The sequence below is a fragment of the Chlorocebus sabaeus genome, chromosome 8, assembly GCF_047675955.1.
Source record: "Chlorocebus sabaeus isolate Y175 chromosome 8, mChlSab1.0.hap1, whole genome shotgun sequence".
In the NCBI taxonomy this organism is placed as follows: Eukaryota; Metazoa; Chordata; class Mammalia; order Primates; family Cercopithecidae; genus Chlorocebus; species Chlorocebus sabaeus.
The window spans coordinates 42,153,155-42,174,946 of NC_132911.1; the positions used below are offsets into that span (position 1 = coordinate 42,153,155).

General features: G+C 39.3%; 1 protein-coding gene across 3 annotated transcripts in view; it reads left to right on the plus strand.

The window, feature by feature from the left end:
- The window catches only part of POLB (DNA polymerase beta), a 39,618-nt gene that overhangs the window by 6,796 nt on the left and 11,030 nt on the right, over positions 1 to 21,792 (plus strand). For all 3 annotated transcript variants that reach the window (XM_073018055.1, XM_007962329.3, XM_007962328.3), the window contains exons 4-9: positions 3,766 to 3,840; positions 4,766 to 4,824; positions 7,301 to 7,350; positions 10,415 to 10,466; positions 12,058 to 12,112; positions 12,208 to 12,280. In XM_073018055.1, the coding sequence (XP_072874156.1) occupies positions 3,766 to 3,840; positions 4,766 to 4,824; positions 7,301 to 7,350; positions 10,415 to 10,466; positions 12,058 to 12,112; positions 12,208 to 12,280 (364 nt within the window). The remainder of the gene's footprint in view (positions 1 to 3,765; positions 3,841 to 4,765; positions 4,825 to 7,300; positions 7,351 to 10,414; positions 10,467 to 12,057; positions 12,113 to 12,207; positions 12,281 to 21,792) is intronic.

A 21,792-nucleotide genomic window follows, 5' to 3' on the forward strand; every position in this document is an offset into this window, starting at 1 on the left:
TGTTACAATATATACATGTACTCACATTGAATTTCAACTTGAGTGTTGGTTTTTAAAAAGGGCGACCAAGTGGCACTAGCATATCTGGTCCCCACCTATTTTTCTCTGATCCCCAGGTGTAGGAACCTATGTGAGTTAGTGACAGTGCGTGTTCCCCAGAGAGATCTTACTAATAAGCACATGATTAAGCCCCTTTTATTTTATGGCATTTAGCCCTATTCTCTGTAATTTCCATGAAGCCTTGTGTACCGTATCACAGTTTCTAGAGGGTCACATCCCTTGTTAATTTGTAATATAATACCCCTTATCTGAAATGCTTGGGAACAGAAGTATTTTGGATTTGGGATTTTTTTTTTCTTTTTGGAATATTTGTATATGGTTGAATATTCCTAACCAGAAAATCCAAAATCCAAAATACTCCAATGAGCATTTCCTTTGAGTGTCATGTCAGCACTCAAAATGCTTCAGATTTTGGACATTCTGGAATGTGGATTTTTGTATTAGGGATACTCAACCTGTAATATCACTAAGAATATCCTGACATGGTCTATCTATTGATAGTCAGATTGTTGTCTCATCTAAATCTTACTAAATGATTCAAAGTTCCTCAAATTTAAGGACCATATCTTATTCATCTTTTGTGAAAGATGTCAAATTAATATGACTTGTTTGTTTGTTTGTTTTGAGACAGAGTCTCACCCTGTTGCTCAGGCTGGAGTGCAGTGGCACGATCTTGGCTCACTGCAGCCTCCGCCTCTGGGGTTCAAGTGATTCTCCTGCCTCAGCCTCCCGAATCGCTGGGACTACAGGCATGCGCCACCACGCCCAGCTAATTTTTGTATTTTTGGTAGAGACCGGGTTTCACTATGTTGGCCAGGCTGGTCTCAAACTCCTGACCTCAGGTGATCCACTGCCTTGAGCCTCCCAAAGTGCTGGGATTACAGTTGTGAGCCACTGCGCCCAGCCTGAGATGTCTTTTGATTAGTCCAGGTCCTGATAGTTATCACCTCCTTTTGTTCTTTACCTATTAATGTTTCACAAACGTTCTCTGGAATTTGAGTATTAATATTTGATTATCTTTAACCTTCTCAGGAGATGAGCCATAATTGCCCCCCTTTTTTTTTTTATGAGACAGGATCTTGCTCTGTCACTCAGGCTGGAGTGCAGTGGTGGCATGATCACAGCTTACTGCTGCAGCCCTGATCTCCAGCCAAGCGATCCTCCCATCTTAGCCTCCTGAGTAGCTGGGACTACAGGCATGCACCACCACACTCGGATGTATCTATATCTATCTATACTTTTTAAAATTTCTTTTGTAGAGATTGGATCTTGTTATGTTGCGAGGCTAGTCTTGAACTCTTGGGCTCAAGTGATCCTCCTGCCTCAGCCTCCCAAAGTGCTGGGATTACAAGTGTGAGTCACCATGCCTGGCCCATAATTGCCATTATATTTTTACCCTTCAGAGTCATAACATTATCATAATCTTGGACATCTTGTAATTTAGTGACAAATTGTCCACATTCAACATGTGCCACATCTTAACCTTGACTTTGTTACTCAGTACAAATCATGCTCTGATATATAGGCTTTAAATCCTTGTGGCATAGACAGTTCTCAGCATCAGTATATCCTCCTTAAATAGACTAGCCAAGTGAGTTATAAATACATTAGACTTTAATTCTGAGTTTCTGTCTTGGTGAACTGACCCATTGATAGCTCAGGAACCAGTCCTGCTTCCTTTCACTTCCTCTTTTATCCCTGCAGTACTTCCTTTTTTATGTTTATTGCAAATAGCCTGCTCATTTCTTAGAGAAAAACTTCTGAAAAGCTCTGATACACTTCATCTCAAATCTGCGCTTATGGTATATTCCTAAAAAGAATACAAAGGTATCCAAAATTCCTTTTGCACAAGACTGGATGTAAAAATCTCATCATTGTTCCTTTTCACAATCATTTAAGAATCATAGAGCTACTATCTAGCCAATTTCTAGAATTACTGAGAAGTAATTATAGAAATTATTCTAGATTATCTAATCTATTACTTCTCAGTAATTCTAGAAATCTGAAATTTCCAGAGTGAGTAGTTTGCCTTTTATTCCTTAATGTTAGGTATAGAAAGTAGCTTGGGTCTAAATTGCTTGAGGTCAGTATGTTATTGAGTAAAATTATTATAGCGCTATCTGTAAAGGGAAAAATAATTACCTTTTAAAAATCTTCTGATACAGGAAATGAGCCTGAGCAGTTTCCTTTTTCTAATCTATTCTGCTTTCTAAATCTTTTGTTCATTTCTATCTGGTAATTGCTATTTTCCAAGCTTGAATATGCTTTCAGTAATTTGTGGACATTTATTAAACATTAAATAAATCAAGAATATTGATGAGTGAACTTAGGCCTAAGAGGCAGTCAGAAATAACTGGCACACCTGTTATTAAGCATGCTGAATGTTTAACTAAAAAGGACCAATACACATGAAAAAAAGTTCAATTTTACTGATACCAAAGTTGCAAATTAAGCAAGACACTATATAGTGCCCATCAAATACATGAAGTGTGGAGAAAGATGTGGAAAAAAGGACACTCATTTACTGCCCATGAAAGTGTTGGTTGTTAACAGCCTTTCCGAAGGCTGCTTTGTCAGAATGTATATATCCTTTGACCTAGCAATTCCACTTTGACATATTTTTCCTAAGGAAACTAATAGAGATGTGTAACTACTAGGATTCATTAATTCATAATTTTTGATCACCTGTATGCCAGTCACTAGGGATAAAACAATGAAAAGACAGGATCTCTGCTCTCCTAAAACTTAGATTCTAGAGAAGTGCTGCCCAATACAGCAACCATGAGCCACATTTAGCTGTTGAGTTGTTGAAATGTGGATGTTGTGACTGAAGAATAGAATTTTAAATTGTAATTAATCTAAACTTAAATTGTCATATGTGGCTAATGTACCATGTTGGAAAGTGCAGTTCCAGAGCAGTGCTTCTTAGAACGAGGTGTCTAGGCCAGCAGCATCAGCGTCCCCTGAGAACTTAGGCATATTCTTGGCCCTACCCCAGACATGGTGAATGAGAAACTCTAGGGTGGAACTCGGCATTCTGTGTTTTAACAAGCGCCCCCATGTGATGCTGATGTATGCAGAAGCTTGACAACCTCTGTTCCAAAGGAATTTTATGAATATTATACTGTCAAATAATTGGAAATAATATACATGTTTACCTGGAGGGTATTTGCTAATTAAATTATTATGCATTTATACAATGATATACTGTGCAGCCATTAAAGATACTGTTGGATTTATTTATTTATTGGTATGGAAATTTGCTCATCATGTATTAAGAACAGAGTGTGTACGTCACCCAACTAATTCTGCCTATGTTTGTAAGCAGAAAAGATGTCAAATAATATATACCAAATGTTGGGGGATGAGTTTACAGATGATTTTACTTTTCAGGGTAATGAAACTGATAAGTGAATGCTCTTCTTTATGCAACTCTGTATTTTCTAATTTTTCTATAACAAAAGTTAATTTTAAATAAGATATATTTATAATTATTTTGTCAGGGTTTCCCTCTTGTCATTCATGTAAGCATTCTGTCTTTGGGAGAATTTATTTTCACTGGGGTTCAATTTTCTGTGTCCTTTATTTCAAAACCTTATCACATGGTATTCATTTGTTTTTCATTTTCTGCTTTTTACTTTATCTTTTAATGATTTGGTAAGCATTATATTCATATGACTTTTATATTTCTAATTTTCCATGTAGCCTGGAGTAGGAACAAAAATTGCTGAAAAGATTGATGAGTTTTTAGCAACTGGAAAATTACGTAAACTGGAAAAGGTAAAATTTTAACTTGTTTACTTCATTAATTATAGTATCTGCCTTTATGGCCACTATGTAGCGTCATTGCAGGGTGACTGATGCCATTCACTCTAGTGAAACTCACAGGAAATGAGGTGAGTAGAGTTGATGGCCTTAACTATTGTATCTTTAAAATTTTGAATATTGTTTCTATAAAATGTTCACTTGTTTTATGTGGCATTTAAGCGACTGTTAATACCTATAGTAGAGTTGGCTCATCATTTTCAGTACTATTCAGAAAAGAGATTATAAACTTTTGACTAAAAGATGGTTATCTTTTAAAATTTATTTATTTATTTTTTTGAGACGGAATCTTGCTCTGTCACCCAGGCTGAAATGCAGTGGTGCGATCTTGGCTCACTGCAAGCTCCGCCTTCCGGGTTCACGCCATTCTCCTGCCTCAGCCTCCCAAGTAGCTGGGACTACAGGTGCCCGCCACCATGCCTGGCTAATTTTTTGTATTTTAGTAGAGACAGGGTTTCACCATGTCAGCCAGGATGGTCTTGAACTCCTGACCTCGTGATCCACCCGCCTTGGCCTCCCAAAGTGCTGGGATTACAGGCATGAGCCACTGCGCCTGGCCATCTTTTAAAATTTCTGTGTTTAAACTCTCCCAAGCATTTTTATGGTTTTATTTCAGCCCTATGATAGTAATTATATCACTTCTGATCTGTTATGAATAGACCTTTTAAAAGTATTGGATAACTTAGAGATAAGACATCTTCAGTTACTCTGTTATTCACCTGTTACTCCCTAGGTTACCTGTGAATAATTTTGTGTGGGTCATCCAGGCAATTGTAAATAGCTCTTCATGTCTTTTAGCAGACTAGTATGTTTCCAATAAGATCATTTAAGTTCTCAAAGCATTCTTAAATTATTGTTAGACTTTTTTCTTTTCTTAAAGATTCGGCAGGATGATACGAGTTCATCCATCAATTTCCTGACTCGAGTTAGTGGCATTGGGTAAGAACTATTTTTTAAGCAGACACAGTCATCAATTGGCTTATTTTTCTTGTTAGCCAAAGTAAATTACTTATTGTTTCTCAAAACCTGTACTTCACCACCTCTCTACCTTAGCCATACAGTTTACCCTTCCATAGCTTATGATCTGAGGCTGATTCTTCAGATAATGCCTCTACTGTAAAGGCCCCATCCAAGGCAAATGTTACCTCCTTCATGAAACCAGTTTGGTTCCCCAGCCAGAAAGAACCTCTCCTTCCTCTGAACTCCACTACCACTTGTTCCGTGTGCATCTATTTCCTGCTCCAGCTTGGCGTCTTTTGTTTCTATTTATCATGATATTTATCATAGCACCTCATGAATTTGGAACAAGCCCTCAATTTTTTTTTAAATTATTTTTTATTGAGGACAGGGTCGCTATATTGCCCATGCAGGTCTTAAACTCCTGGGCTCAAGGGATTCTTCTTCCTCAGCCTCCCAAGTAAGGCTTGGATTATAGGTGCACACCCCCTTGCCCAGCTTCAGGCATTTTTAAATGAAGGGATTATTATCTTAAAATTTGAGCTAGTACCAAGGGGGGCTTTTTTGACTCTGACTGAAGTAAAGATTAACATTGAAATATTAAGACTTTAGTGCTCTCATCTTTATGGCATGGGGCATTCCTTTAAATATAATGATTTCTTCTTTAAATGGCAGCATTTTCAGTGAAAGTTATTCTAAAACATATTACATTCTTAAACCTAGTATATTGAAAATGAGCATGACTCCTTGGGGGGCTCAAGGCCATTTTAAAACTTTCATTAGAGGAATTACAATTTTTTTTTTTTTTTTTTTTTTTAGAGATAGGGTCTTACTCTGCCATCCAGGCTGGAGTGCAGTGGTGCTATTATGGCTCACTGTAACCTTGAACTCTTGGGGTAAAGTGACTCTCCTGCCTTAGTACTCCTTTTGAGTAGCTGAGACGACAGGGTTGTGCTACCATGTGTGGCCAATTTTTGTTATTTTTTGTAGTGAAGATGTCTCCCTATGTTGCCTAGGCTGGTCTTGAATGCCTGACCTCAAGCAATCCTCCCACTTCAGCCTCCCAGAATGCTGGGATTATAGATGTGAACCACAAGGTGTTTTAGAGAGCATCTGTTATCCCTTTTTTCCAGGCAAGAGAACTGAAAGTTGAATATAGGACATGAGTAACCATGGCAGAGCCAGATTTGAACCCATATCTTCTGACTCCGAGTTCAGTTCTGTTTCTTCTATGCTGCATTGCCTTCCTAACAAACATCAGTATCAGTTTCTATATCACAATATAATGTGATGATATTTGCACAGCTTACTGAATGATATAGGTTTATTTGTCTCAAAACACTGTGGCCTCAGACTGTTGTGCTTGCATGTTTATATTTGTGTGTATCCTTTTCTTTCTGTTCGCGCTCCTGCTTTATTATGCTACAAACTGGTATGGTGAGAAGAGAGTCAGGAAATCTGAGTAATGGTCCCAATGCTAGCACCAGCTAGATTTGTGACCTTAGCAAATCGCTTCATCTTTCTAGGTTTCAGTGTTCTTCCTTATGAAATAAGAGAGAAGTTGGGTTAGTCAGTAAAGTTCCTTCTGCCCCCATCCTATAAGAGCATCTTTAGTCATTTCTGACGTTCTGATTTATTTATATGAATAAAGTGATATTTTAGAAACCTAAATCAGATTTTGTCATTGCTTTGTGTGGTGTCTTCTAATAGCTTTCCATTGCACTCAGAATAAAATCCAAACCTATCACCATGACTCGTAAAAGCACAGCAGAGTGTAACACCTGTGTACTGCTCCATAGCACCTCATACCATCACTTACATCACTCTGTGCATCCTAATTTTTCTCTTCTCTTGAACAGGCCAAGCTCATGCCAGCCTTAGGGCCCTGGCACTAATTGTTTCCTTTTCCCGAAATGTTTTTCTCTTTGATCCCCTAGATAGTTGGTTCTTTAGTCATTCAAACCTCAGCTTAGGTATCATCTCAAAGGCCTTATACCACTCAGTCTACAGTAGGACCCAGCCATTCTGTCATATCATTCTGTTTTAATTTATGCACCTGATATTTTTCTTGTTTATGTAACTATGTATTGTCTCTATCTACCCACTTACATTCTTATTCCTGCTACGTTTTCACCACCCAGAAGAGTATCCGACACATAATGGCCCTTAGTAAAGCTTAGTTCAATGAATGAACGGTTTTCAAGTGCCATCTGTACATGCGCAGTATGACAGCAGCTGCTTAGACATCTTTTTCATGTCTGAGTTCATAGTTGTCTTCCTAATGATTGACGCTTCAATAATTCAGACTTTGGATAAAGTTGAACATTACCAAAGTAGCCATGCAACATTTTAGCAGGTCTTGTTTAGCTTAATAGCAACTCTTCTTACTATTAAGACATGGTTGTTACAAGGATCCCAAGTTTCACCCATTATTGAAGTAATGTTTTTCTTTTTGTAGTCCATCTGCTGCAAGGAAGTTTGTAGATGAAGGAATTAAAACACTAGAAGGTGAGTATGACTGTAGGTCACTAATTCCAGGTTAAATATGGTCCTGAAGTACCATTAGTGCTCTAACAGACTTCAAATTGAAAAATCCATTCTCAATCAGATACAAATGATAAGATTTTCTTTTTAACTCTGTAGTAGAGTAGGTATAGGGTATAGTTTATATTACCATCATAAACATTTTTAGGTTTGTAACTAACTCAGAGAAAACTAAGAAGACCAAGAACCAGGGCCGGGCATGGTGGCTTATACCTGTAATCCCAGCACTTTGGGAGGCGGGCGAATCACTTGAGGTCAGGAGTTCAAGACCAGTATAGCCAACGTGGTGAAACCCTATCTCTACTAAAAATACAAAATTAGCCAGGCGTGGTGGCAGGCACCTGTAATCCCTGCTACTCAGGAGGCTGAGGCAGGAGAATTGCTTGAACCCAGGAGGCAGAGGTTGCAGTGAGCCAAGGTGGTGCCACTGCACTCCAGCCTGGGTTATAGAGTGAGACACCGTCTCAAAAAAAAAAAAAAAAAAAAAAAAAAGACCAAGAACCAATCTCTTGACCTAAAAGCAATGAAATAGTTATCATTTGCAGATTTTTCAAATATCTAAATTGCCTTTATTTCTTTTTCTTTTTTTTGAGATGGAGTTTTGCTCTGTCGCCAAAGCTGGAGTGTAGTGGCGTGATCTAGGCTCACTGCAAGCTCTGCCTTCCAGGTTCATGCTATTCTACCTCAGCCTCCCCAAGTAGCTGGGACTACAGGCACCTACCACCACACCCGACTAATTTTTTTTTTTTTTTTTTTGTATTTTTAGTAGAGACGGGGTTTCACTGTGTTAGCCAGGATGGTCTCGATCTGACATCGTGATCTGCCCACCTTGGCCTCCCAAAGTGCTGGGATTACAGGCGTGAGCCACTGCGCCCAGCCCCTTTTATTTCTTTAATAAAATTTTAAGCAATAAAATCTTGTATCAGATTAAAAGCTAAGTTATATATTATTGAGAAAGCTTCTGTAAGAAATTTGTAATGGTTATTAAAGAAATTTTTGCTTTGAAAAAAAAGATAAAAATAGAGCCTAACAAGTAATTATAAAATGTTTTCCTTAAATATAGTAATCCTTTACATGTATCTCTTTATACTTTTCATGGGTGTATGTACACATATGGATTCATTACAGCGTATCCTTGGCATTTGGGATTTAGTATTTGTGAGTTCAGCTGTTTGCAAGCAGTCCAGTGGTTAGGCAGGTTTTGGAGACTGACCTGGCTTTGAATCCCACCTCCACTACTTTTTTAAGAATGGATGACCTTATTGCTTCAGTTTTCACACCTACAAAATGGGTATTTGTGCTTCATACGATTAAATGCAATAATGTATGTAAAGCCCTTAGCAGAGTGCTTGGTACATAGTAAGTACTACTTAAAAATGGTAACCAACTCTTATGAGGCATGATTAGTAATATTACTAAGTTAAGAATTTGTGTGAGCCATATTGCTAGAGAATGAACTCTACATATACATCTCATAGGGGGTTTATGCTTTGCTGCTTGTGGTATAGACAGCTTATATGAGAGAAATGATTGGCTAAAGGGGTCAAGAATCTGTGGGTTTCTTGGAGGTATTGAGTTGCATCTCTTGAGAGTGTCAAGGATCTACTGTTCTGGTTTTTATATTATTTTACAATTCACAGATAAGTAATACAACTATTGATATCTATAACTATATATATATAACACACTCAGTATTTCCACTTCAGTTTTAGTCATATACCTTAGTGTATTCTGTGTGCACACAACCATAGGAAATATTAAGTTCTCTGTGTTTCATAAAGATGCTTATTTTTCTCCATTTTATATCTCCAGAGTGAATGTGTGTATTTGTGACTATAAGGGGGCTTGTAGGAATTGCTTTTTAAGCATGTTTATCTTGCTGTTTCTTTAGCAAGGCTCACAGCTGGACTCATGCCCAATAAAGGGACACCTGAATGGAACTAAATCACTTTTAGACTTAATATGGGATGTTATGACAATTTTTAAGTTAAAAAATGCAGGTACAGTAATAGTTTTCCTTTCAACAGGATTTTTTTTTTTTTTTTTTTGGAGACAGAGTCTTGCTCTGTCTGCCCAGAAGTGCAGTGGTGCAATCTCAGCTCACTGCAACCTCTGCCACCTGGGTTCAAGTGATTCTCCTGCCTCAGCCTCCTGAGTAGCTGGGATTACAGGTGCGCACCACCATGCCTGGCTAATTTTTGAAGTTTTAGTAGAGATGGGGTTTCACCATGTTGGTCAGGCTAGGCTCGAACTCCTGACATGATCCTCCCGCCTCAGCCTCCCAAAGTGCTGGGATTACAGGCATGAGCCACTGCGCCCGGCTTAACAGGATTTTTAGCACAATGACTGCACAAATCTACTACTCAGTACTAATGGAATGAAAGAGTGAAAGAAAAAATGAATAATATGAATAAACCTAGTTAATCAGAAAACATTCAGAAGTTGTTGTCACTACTGCTACTCTTAGAATAAATTAAACCATATTGGTTCTTATAAGGTTGTTTTTTGCTGTAGTCAGTAAAATTTGGTGTCATTCTGGTTTTTTGTTTGTTTGTTTGTTTTTCCTGAAATAGGGTCTCACTCTGTTGCCCAGGCTGGATTGCAGTGGTGTAGTCTCGGCTCATTGCAGCTTCCACCTCCCGGGTTCAAGTGATTCTCTTGCCTCAGCCTCCCAAGTAGCTGGGATTACGGGGGCACACCACCATGCCCAATTTTTTGCATTTTCAGTAGAGATGGGGTTTCACCATGTTGGCCAGGCTGGTCTCGAACTCCTGACCTCGTGATCCGCCCGCCTTGGCCTCCCAAAGTGCTGGGATTACAGGTGTGAGCCACCGTGCCCAGCCCTGAAGAGTCACTTTTATCTAGCTCTTCATATCTGAAATTTTTTTCTCATTGTGTTTTCAGTCATTTCAGTGTATTTGTTCCCCAGGTGGTTCTTTATAAAAAGTCATTGAGTTTAGCATTTTTCCCCTGAAAAGCATTTAAATTAACATGTCAATTTATTTATCTTTATTTATCTTCTGTACAGATCTCAGAAAAAATGAAGATAAATTGAACCATCATCAGCGAATTGGGCTGAAGTAAGATGGCAAATTTTCTTTTGACACTTGAGATGTAAAAGTAAAATTTTTATAGACATTCTTTTATATATTACAAGGACTCTTCAAACTTAGCTAAACCACAACCATTTTCCTATTCAGAAGTGCTAAGATTTGTGGACTTCTATAGAGTATCTACCTGTGTTCACACAATGCTTTCACTTTTGCTTTCTAGTTTACTTGTTTTGAGGATTTCCCTTATTCTTTCGACTTTAGCAGGGAACTTCCTCTTAAAATACCTAGGACTGAGTGTATCAGGCAGTCAGTGGGTTTTTATTTCATGCTCACATTGTACAAAGCACTGCACTAGGTTTGAGGTAAAGATATAGAGAGGTTGAGTATAACTTTTAAGGAGTTTATAGTCTACCCAAGAAGATAGGACATGAATATGAAAAACTAAATTAAAAAAAAGGACAAACCTCATACCTAAATAACCATATAGGAATAACTCCTAGGCATATTTCTATATCAGCATCAATAATTATTTTTTGTGCAGATATAGTCTGGGAACCCCCTTTCTAATTATTTACAGTTATAGTGCATAAGCACTATATATATATCTCTTCTGGCATTATATAGTGTTGTGGGTGATTCAGTTCTAATAACCTTTTGAATTTTCCTGTTGATGCTTTACCATAATATTTTAAACTTACACTACCATTCCAAAATCTTGAGCCAGTAAGAGACCTAGATGGTATGATTCTTGCTTTCCTGGCATTTCTGTAGTAAATGGAGGTCTTCTGAAGAACTGGTTTGGTGAGAATTGGCTGTGAACAGGTGCTTCATCATGCTGAAGCATATGCTTAGATGTTGTTTCACACTGAGTTTCCTAACAGCCTTATTGAGATGTAATTCATATGTCCTGTAATTCATCCATTTAAAATATACAATTCAGTGACTTTTAGTATATTCACAGAGTTGTGCAACCATCACTACAGTCAGTTTTAGGACATTTTGTTATCTCAGAAAGAACCCTGTACCTATTACTAGTCATTCCCCCATTGCCTCCCCCTACACCCACCTTAGACCTAGGCAGCTGCTCATCTACTTTCTATCTCTACGGATTTGCCTATTCTGGACACTTAATGTAAATGAAGTCATACAGTAGGTGGTCTTTTGTGACTGACTTCTTTCACTTAGCATATTGTCTGAGTTCATCCATGTTGCAGGATAGTATTTGAAAATATAATTTTGCAGGTTGTAAGAGCCATAAACCGTAACCCCTTGCCTTGTCAGTAGAGAGCAGTCTACTTTGAAATTATGCCCTAACTTAAATGTATTTATTTACTCTTGTTACATGAATAGGTAGCTTATTTACAAATAAGTTTAGATGGAGTCTTTGAAATATTACAAAGGATGACACTTAAGGATTTTGATCCAATTTAGGAATAAACCTTCCCCCATTCACCCCACCCCCAATTTTGCTGTTGTCTTCTCAGTGAATTCATTCCAGCCTTGATTTGTGAGAATGATCTGCTGGTATAGCCTGGACAATTGTTATAAAAGACAATTTAATTTTTAAGGAGATTTGTATTTTGCAAAAATCTTTTGTCTACTTATTCTGTCTTTATAGATACTTTGGGGACTTTGAAAAAAGAATTCCTCGTGAAGAGATGTTACAAATGCAAGTAAGATGTGTCAAATTATATTCTTTGATTAGAATTGAGAGTGTCACTTGTGAAAAGCCATTTTGGGAATACTGACTTAATTTTTCTTCTATTAGGATATTGTACTAAATGAAGTTAAAAAAGTGGATTCTGAATACATTGCTACAGTCTGTGGCAGTTTCAGAAGAGGTAACATACTTCCTAATGTTGGGTTATTTTTGCCCTGATACTAAAATTGCCTAATGTATGTGAAGAACTTGGATTAAAAAGATGTAATTTGTGGTACTTCATAGACTCACTAAGACCTAGTAGTATTAGTTAAGGGTATTTGTTTATAGATGGGAATATGTAACTAGGGGAAATTCATCCTGATTTTATTATAGGATGATATTTTAATGACTAGTTTTAATGACACTTATTAAATGACTTTAAGTATATTGAAATGCTAGTAATGGTAGTCTTTGGCTCTTTGGCTAGATGATAGTGAAATTGTGGGTAGTTTTGTTAATTTACCTTTCTTTTTCTTTTTTTTCTTTTTTTGAGACAGAGTCTCACTCTCTCACCAGGCTGGAGTGCAGTGGTGCCATCTTGGCTCACTGCAACCTCTGCCTCCCAGGTTCAAGTGATTCTCCTGCCTCAGCCTCCTGCGTAGCTGGGACTACAGGCGCGTGCCACCATACTCAGCTAATTTTTGTATTTTTAGTAGAAACGGGGTTTCACCATGTTGGCCAGGATGGTCTCAATCTCTTGGCCTCGTGATCTGCCCACCTCGGCCTCCCAAAGTGCTGGGTTTACAGGCGTGAGCCACCATGCCTGACTGCCCAAGTTTTCTATAATAGAGCTAAGAATAATGTTTTAGAAGTACCAGTTCAAAACCAATTCTTACAACAAGCGGGTTCATCAGAAGAGTTCTGCTTAGTATGTGAATGTGAGCAAAGAAAGAACCACACAATCCTGGTGTGTTACTGATTTAAAATTTTGAAAAACTCATACATGCTTAAAAATATTAACTTTTGGCCAGGCACAGTGGCTCACGCCTGTAATCCCAACACTATGGGAGGCTGGGGTGGGCGGGTCATGAGGTCAGGAGATCGAGACCATCCTGGCTAACACGGTGAAACCCTGTCTCTACTAAAAATACAAAAAGTTAGCCGAGCATGGTGGCGGGCACCTGTAGTCCCAGCTACTTGGGAGGCTGAGGCAGGAGAATGGCATGAACCTGGGTGGTGGAGCTTGCAGTGAGCCGAAATCAAGCCACTGCACTCCAGCCTGGGCAACAGAGCGAGACTATGTCTCAAAAAAAGTTAACTTTTAAAATTGGAGTAGAAAAACCTTATTTAAAACATTTTAGAGTATGTTAGAGTAGATAGAATAGATACGTGAACTGAATCTCTGGTCACCTATGGAATTTTGTCTAGGAAGTAGGTGATGGCCTGTCAGGAATACTCTGGGTAGCTGCTGTAAGAATCTAGAGTTGGGGAGAGAAAACTAAATCCATACTCACTGATTAGTAGAAAGAACATTGGACCGGGGTCAAAATACCTGGGGTCTGAGGCCAAATCTACCACTGTTATGTCTCTCCTGATCTTAGATTCTGTACTTGCAAAATGAGAGAACTGAAATTAACCAGTTGTTCAAGTATGTCTGCATCAGAAATACCTAGGACTTAAAAAAAAAATACATATTGTTGTACCCTCCTACAAATCTGCTAAATAAGAACCTCCTTAGGTGGGAATTGGGATTCTGTATTTTCAAAATGTAGATTTGGAGGCACAGCAAGCCACATGCTTGCTATCATGGCTATGACAATCTTTCTGGATTTATTTATTTCTATTTTATTTTTACTTTTTTGGGGTATGTTGTATGGTTATATGCTTTCACATAAAAAGGTATACACTAAGATGTCTCACTTCCACAGTCCCTGTGCACTCCTTCCTACTCCTTCCTATTAAGTCCCATTAAGAACCACTTCCCTATGGATTCTTGTAATGTTTCTTCCTGAAAATACAACTACATATTAGTATACCACCTTTATTTCTTTCTTCTCCCTTTCTTTCATAAAGTAACATAATATGTATACAGTACTATACCTTGCATTTTTCACTTACAAATATATCCTGGAGATTTTTCCATATCAATATGTACAAAACTTCCTTCTTTATTTATTTTCTGAGATAGGGTCTCTCTCTGTCACCCAGGCTGGAGTGTAGTGGTGTGATCTCGGCTCACGGCAACCTCCGCTTCCTGTGCTGAAGTGATCCTCCCACTTCAACCTCTAGAGTAGCTGGGACCACAGGCATGTGCCAACACACCCGGCTAATTTTTTTTTTTTTTGGTAGAGACCTGGTTTTACTATGTTGCCTGGGCTGGTCTCAACTCTTGGCTCAAGTGATCCACCCACCTCAGCCTCCCAAAGTGCTGATATTACAGGCATGAACCACCGTACTTGGCCCCTTATTCTTTTTTGTAGCTGCATAACATTCAGTTGTATGCATGATCCAGTCCCCTATTAATGGACCCTTGGGTTGTTTCTGTTTTTTTGCTCATACAGTTTTTTTGTTTTTGTTTTTTTAGATAAAGTGAAACGTTGTTGGTAGGCAGAGGGTGAAAGACATCCAGCTTTTAGGAGAAGGAAATGAGAAGAAGAGAAGGCGTAGAATTTCCTTTACTAAAATAGCTTCCATGGATGTCCAGTACACAGTCTAGTCTTCTTTTTCTGTTTGAGGTGGAGTCTCGCTGTGTCGCCCAGGCTGGAGTGCAGTGGTGTGATCTCAGCTCATTGCAACCTCTGCTTCCCAGGTTCAAGCAATTCTCCTGCCTCAACCTCCTGAGTAGCTGAGATTACAGGCACACACCACCATGCCTGGCAAATTTTTGTTTTTTGTTTTTTGTTTTTTTATTATACTTTAAGTTCTAGGGTACATGTGGATAACGTGCAGGTTTGTTATATATGTATACTTGTGCCATGTTGGCGTGCTGCACCCATCAACTTGTCAGCACCCATCAACTCGTCATTTACATGAGGTATAACTCCCAGTGCAGTCCCTCCCCACTCCCCCCTCCCCATGATAGGCCCTGGTGTGTGATGTTCCCCTTCCCGAGTCCAAGTGATCTCATTGTTCAGTTCCCACCTATGAGTGAGAACATGTAGTGTTTGGTTTTCTGTTCTTGCGATAGTTTGCTAAGAATGATGGTTTCCAGCTGCATCCATGTCCCTGCAAAGGACACAAACTCATCCTTTTTTATGGCTCCATAGTATTCCATGGTGTACCACATTTTCTTAATCCAGACTGTGACTGATGGACATTTGGGTTGATTCCAAGTCTTTGCTATTGTGAATAGTGCCGCAATAAACATACGTGTGCATGTGTCTTTATAGCAGCATGATTTATAATCCTTTGGGTATATACCCAGTAATGGGATGGCTGGGTCAGATGGTACTTCTAGTTCTAGGTCCTTGAGGAATCGCCATACTGTTTTCCATAATGGTTGAACTAGTTTACAATCCCACCAACAGTAAAGTGTTCCTATTTCTCCACATCCTCTCCAGCACCTGTTGTTTCCCGACTTTTTAATGATTGCCATTCTAACTGGTGTGAGATGGTATCTCATTATGGTTTTGATTTGCATTTCTCTGATGGCCAGTGATGATGAGCATTTTTTCATGTGTCTTTTGGCTGTATTAATGTCTTCTTTTGAGAAATGTCTGTTCATATCCTTTGCCCACTTTTCGATGGGGTTGTTTGTTTTTTTCTTGTAAATTTGTTTGAGTTCTTTGTAGGTTCTGGATATTAGCCCTTTGTCAGATGAGTAGATTGCAAAAATTTTCTCCCATTCTGTAGGTTGCCTGTTCACTCTGATGGTAGTTTCTTTTGCTGTGCAGAAGCTCTTTAGTTTAATTAGATCCCATTTGTCAATTTTGGCTTTTGTTGCCGTTGCTTTTGGTGTTTTAGACATGAAGTCTTTGCCCATGCCTACGTCCTGAATGGTACTACCTAGGTTTTCCTCTAGGATTTTTATGGTATTAGGTCTAACATTTAAGTCTCTAATCCATCTTGAATTAATTTTCGTATAAGAAGTAAGGAAAGGATCCAGTTTCAGCTTTCTACTTATGGCTAGCCAATTTTCCCAGCACCATTTATTAAATAGGGAATCCTTTCCCCATTTCTTGTTTCTCTCAGGTTTGTCAAAGATCAGATGGCTGTAGATGTGTGGTATTATTTCTGAGGACTCTGTTCTGTTCCATTGGTCTATATCTCTGTTTTGGTACCAGTACCATGCTGTTTTGGTTACTGTAGCCTTGTAGTATAGTTTGAAGTCAGGTAGCGTGATGCCTCCAGCTTTGTTCTTTTGACTTAGGATTTTCTTGGCAATGCGGGCTCTTTTTTGGTTCCATATGAACTTTACAGCAGTTTTTTCCAATTCTGTGAAGAAGCTCATTGGTAGCTTGATGGGGATGGCATTGAATCTATAAATTACCTTGGGCAGTATGGCCATTTTCACGATATTGATTCTTCCTATCCATGAGCATGGTATGTTCTTCCATTTGTTTGTGTCCTCTTTTATTTCACTGAGCAGTGGCTTGTAGTTCTCCTTGAAGAGGTCCTTTACATCCCTAGTAAGTTGGATTCCTAGGTATTTCATTCTCTTTGAAGCAATTGTGAATGGAAGTTCATTCCTGATTTGGCTCTGTGTTTGTCTGTTACTGGTGTATAAGAATGCTTGTGATTTTTGCACATTAATTTTGTATCCTGAGACTTTGCTGAAGTTTCTTATCAGCTTAAGGAGATTTTGGGCTGAGACAATGGGGTTTTCTAAATATACAATCATGTCATCTGCAAACAGGGACAATTTGACTTCTTCTTTTCCTAACTGAATACCCTTGATTTCTTTCTCTTGCCTGATTGCCCTAGCCAGAACTTCTAACACTATGTTGAATAGGAGTGGTGAGAGAGGGCATCCCTGTCTTGTGCCAGTTTTCAAAGGGAATTTTTCCAGTTTTTGCCCATTCAGTATGATATTGGCTGTGGGTTTGTCATAAACAGCTCTTATTATTTTGAGATACGTTCCGTCAATACCAAATTTATTGAGCGTTTTTAGCATGAGGGGCTGTTGAATTTTGTCAAAGGCCTTTTCTGCATCTATTGAGATAATCATGTGGTTTTTGTCTTTGGTTCTGTTTATATGCTGGATTACGTTTGTTGACTTTCGTATGTTGAACCAGCCTTGCATCCCAGGGATGAAGCCCACTTGATCATGGTGGATAAGCTTTTGGATGTGCTGCTGGATCTGGTTTGCCAGTATTTTATTGAGGATTTTTGCATTGATGTTCATCAGGGATATTGGTCTAAAATTCTCTTTTTTTGTTGTGTCTCTGCCAGGCTTTGGTATGAGGATGATGTTGGCCTCATAAAATGAGTTAGGGAGGATTCCGTCTTTTTCTATTGATTGGAATAGTTTCAGAAGGAATGGTACTAGCTCCTCCTTCTACCTCTGGTAGAATTCAGCTGTGAATCCAGCTGGTCCTGGACTTTTTTTCGTTAGTAGGCTATTAATTCTTGCCTCAATTTCAGAGCCTGCTATTGGTCTATTCAGGAATTCAGCTTCTTCCTGGTTTAGTCTTGGGAGAGTGTAAGTGTCCAGGAAATTATCCATTTCTTCTAGATTTTCTAGTTTATTTGCATAGAGGTGTTTATAGTATTCTCTGATGGTAGTTTGTATTTCTGTGGGGTCGGTGGTGATAACCCCTTTATCATTTTTTATTGCATCTATTTGATTCTTCTCTCTTTTCTTCTTTATTAGTCTTGCTAGCGGTCTATCAATTTTGTTGATCTTTTCCAAAAACCAACTCCTGGATTCATTGATTTTTTTGGAGGGTTTTTTGTGTCTCTATCTCCTTCAGTTCTGCTCTGATCTTAGTTATTTCTTGCCTTCTGCTAGCTTTTGAATGTGTTTGCTCTTGCTTCTCTAGTTCTTTTAATTGTGATGTTAGAGTGTCAATTTTAGATCTTTCCAGCTTTGTCTTGTGGGCATTTAGTGCTATAAATTTCCCACTACACACTGCTTTAAATGTGTCCCAGAGATTCTGGTATGTTGTATCTTTGTTCTCATTGGTTTCAAAGAACATCTTTATTTCTGCCTTCATTTCGTTATGTACCCAGTAGTCATTCAGGAGCAGGTTGTTCAGTTTCCATGTAGTTGAGCGGTTTTGATTGAGTTTCTTAGTCCTGAGTTCTAGTTCGATTGCACTGTGGTCTGAGAGACAGTTTGTTATAATTTCTGTTCTTGTACATTTGCTGAGGAGTGCTTTACTTCCAATTATGTGGTCAATTTTGGAATAAGTGTGATGTGGTGCTGAGTAGAATGTATATTCTGTTGATTTGGAGTGGAGAGTTCTGTAGATATCTATTAGGTCTGCTTGCTGCAGAGATGAGTTCAATTCCTGGATATCCTTGTTAACTTTCTGTCTCGTTGATCTGTCTAATGTTGACAGTGGGGTGTTGAAGTCTCCCATTATTGTTGTATGGGAGTCTAAGTCTCTTTGTAAGTCTTTAAGGACTTGCTTTATGAATCTGGGTGCTCCTGTATTGAGTGCATATATATTTAGGATAGTTAGCTCTTCCTGTTGAATTGATCCCTTTACCATTATGTAGTGGCCTTCTTTGTCTCTTTTGATCTTTGATGGTTTAAAGTCTGTTTTATCAGAGACTAGTATTGCAACCCCTGCTTTTTTTTGTTCTCCATTTGCTTGGTAGACCTTCCTCCATCCCTTTATTTTGAGTCTATGTATGTCTCTGCATGTGAGATGGGTCTCCTGAATACAGCAGACTGATGGGTCTTGACTCTATCCAGTTTGCCAGTCTGTGTCTTTTAATTGGAGCATTTAGTCCATTTACATTTAAGGTTAATATTGTTATGTGTGAACTTGATCCTGCCATTATGATATTAACTGGTTATTTTGCTTGTTAATTGATGCAGTTTCTTCCTAGCCTCGATGGTCTTTACATTTTGGCATGTTTTTGCAATGGCTGGTACCGGTTGTTCCTTTCCATGTTTAGTGCTTCCTTCAGGGTCTCTTGTAAGGCAGGCCTGGTGGTGACAAAATCTCTAAGCATTTGCTTATCTGTAAAGGATTTTATTTCTCCTTCACTTATGAAACTTAGTTTGGCTGGATATGAAATTCTGGGTTTAAAATTCTTTTCTTTAAGAATGTTGAATATTGGCCCCCACTCTCTTCTGGCTTGTAGAGTTTCTGCTGAGAGATCTGCTGTTAGTCTGATGGGCTTCCCTTTGTGTGTAACCCAACCTTTCTCTCTGGCTGCCCTTAAGATTTTTTCCTTCATTTCAGCTTTGGTAAATCTGGCAATTATGTGTCTTGGAGTTGCTCTTCTCGAGGAGTATCTTTGTGGCGTTCTCTGTATTTCCTGAATTTGAATGTTGGCCTGCCCTACTAGGTTGGGGAAGTTCTCCTGGATGATATCCTGAAGAGTGTTTTCCAACTTGGTTCCATTTTCCCCCTCACTTTCAGGCACCCCAATCAGACGTAGATTTGGTCTTTTTATATAATCCCATACTTCTTGCAGGCTTTGTTCATTTCTTTTTCTTCTTTTTTCTTTAGGTTTCTCTTCTCACTTCATTTCATTCATTTGATCCTCAATCGCTGATACTCTTTCTTCCAGTTGATCAAGTCCGTTACTGAAGCTTGTGCATTTGTCACGTATTTCTCGTGTCATGGTTTTCATCTCTGTCCATTCGTTTATGGCCTTCTCTGCATTAATTATTCTAGTTATCAATTCTTCCACTCTTTTTTCAAGATTTTTAGTTTCTTTGCGCTGGGTACGTAATTCCTCCTTTAGCTCTGAGAAGTTTGATGGACTGGAGCCTTCTCTCATCTTGTCAAAGTCATTCTCCGTTCAGCTTTGATCCGTTGCTGGCGATGAGCTGCATTCCTTTGCAGGGGGAGATGCGCTCTTGTTTTTTGAATTTCCATCTTTTCTGCCCTGCTTTTTCCCCCATCTTTGTGGTTTTATCTGCCTCTGGTCTTTGATGATGGTGACGTACTGATGGGGTTTTGGTGTGGGTGTCCTTCCTGTTTGTTAGTTTTCCTTCTAACAGTTAGGACCCTCAGCTGTAGGTCTGTTGGAGATTGCCTGAGGTCCACTCCAGACCCTTTTTGCCTGGGTATCAGCAGCAGAGGCTGCAGAAGATAGAATACTGCTGAACAGTGAGTGTACCTGTCTGATTCTTGCTATGGAAGCTTCCTCTCAGGGGTGTACTCCACCGTGTGAGGTGTGGGGTGTCTGTCTGCCCCTAGTGGGGGATGTCTCCCAGTTAGGCTGCTCAGGGGTCAGGAACCCACTTGAGCAGGTAGTCTGTCCGTTCTCAGATCTCAACCTCCGTGTTGGGAGATTCACTGCTCTCTTCAAAGCTGTCAGACAGAGTCGTTTGTGTCTGCAGAGGTTTCAGCTGCTTTTTTTTGTTGTTGTTGTTGTTTAGCTGTGCCCTGTCCCCAGAGGTGGAGTCTACAGAGACAGGCAGGTCTCCTTGAGCTGCTGTGAGCTCCACCCAGTTCCAGCTTCCCAGCCGCTTTGTTTATCTACTTAAGCCTCAGCAATGACGGGCGCCCCTCCCCCAGCCTCGCTGCTGCCTTGCTGGGAGATCGCAGACTGCTGTGCTAGCAATGAGGGAGGCTCTGTGGGCGTGGGACCCTCCCGGCCAGGTGTGGGATATAGTCTCCTGGTGTGCCCGTTTGCTAAGATCCTTGGTAGAGCGCAGTTGTGTGTCTCAGTTCCCCTGGCTAGGAAAAGGGATTCCCTTCCCCCTTGCGCTTCCCAGGTGAGGCGATGCCTCGCCCTGCTTCAGCTCTAGCTGGTCGGGCTGCAGCAGCTGACCAGCACTGATTGTCAGGCACTCCCTAGTGAGATAAACCCAGTACCTCAGTTGAAAATGCAGAAATCACCTGTCTTCTGTGTCACTTGCGCTGGGAGTTGGAGACTGGAGCTGTTCCTATTCGGCCATCTTGCTCCACCCCATTTTTTTTTTTTTTTTAGTAGAAATACGGTTTCACCATGTTGGCCAGACTGGTCTTGAACTCCTGACCTCAAGTGATCCGCTCACCTTGGCCTCCCAAAGTTCTGGGATTATACGTGTGAGCCGCCGTGCCCGGCCTAGCCTTCTTTATATTTAAATATTTGGTTAAGGCGCTGTGGCTCATGCTTGTAATCCCAGCACTTTGGGAAGCTGAAGTGAGAGGATCTCAAAGACACTGCAAGATCTTTAGTTACCAAAAGTATGTTTGGCCTCTATTGTACTTATCAAAATGCAAGGGAGGAGATAGATTGGATTCTTTTATGCTGTATACCAGGCACTATAGTGGATGCTTTTACATATGTTTTTATTTACACAATAGCAGATGAAGTAGTTTTTAGTAGTTTACATATAAGAAAACTGAGGTCTAGAGGAATGAAGAGTCCTCATTTGCAACACTGAAAAAAAAAGTAAAATGAACAAATTCCATCTAAGTGGAGACAGAATTTCATAGAATATAGGAAAAGAAAGGTTTAAATAGCTGCATGTAACTTGCCTGAAGCTATATGGTTGTAGAGTATAGATCGATTAATTGAGTTCAATCATAGGAATTGAAGTGAGTTTTCTTTTTTAAAAAAAAAAAAAGAGCCTTGGTCTCTCTATGTTGACTGGGT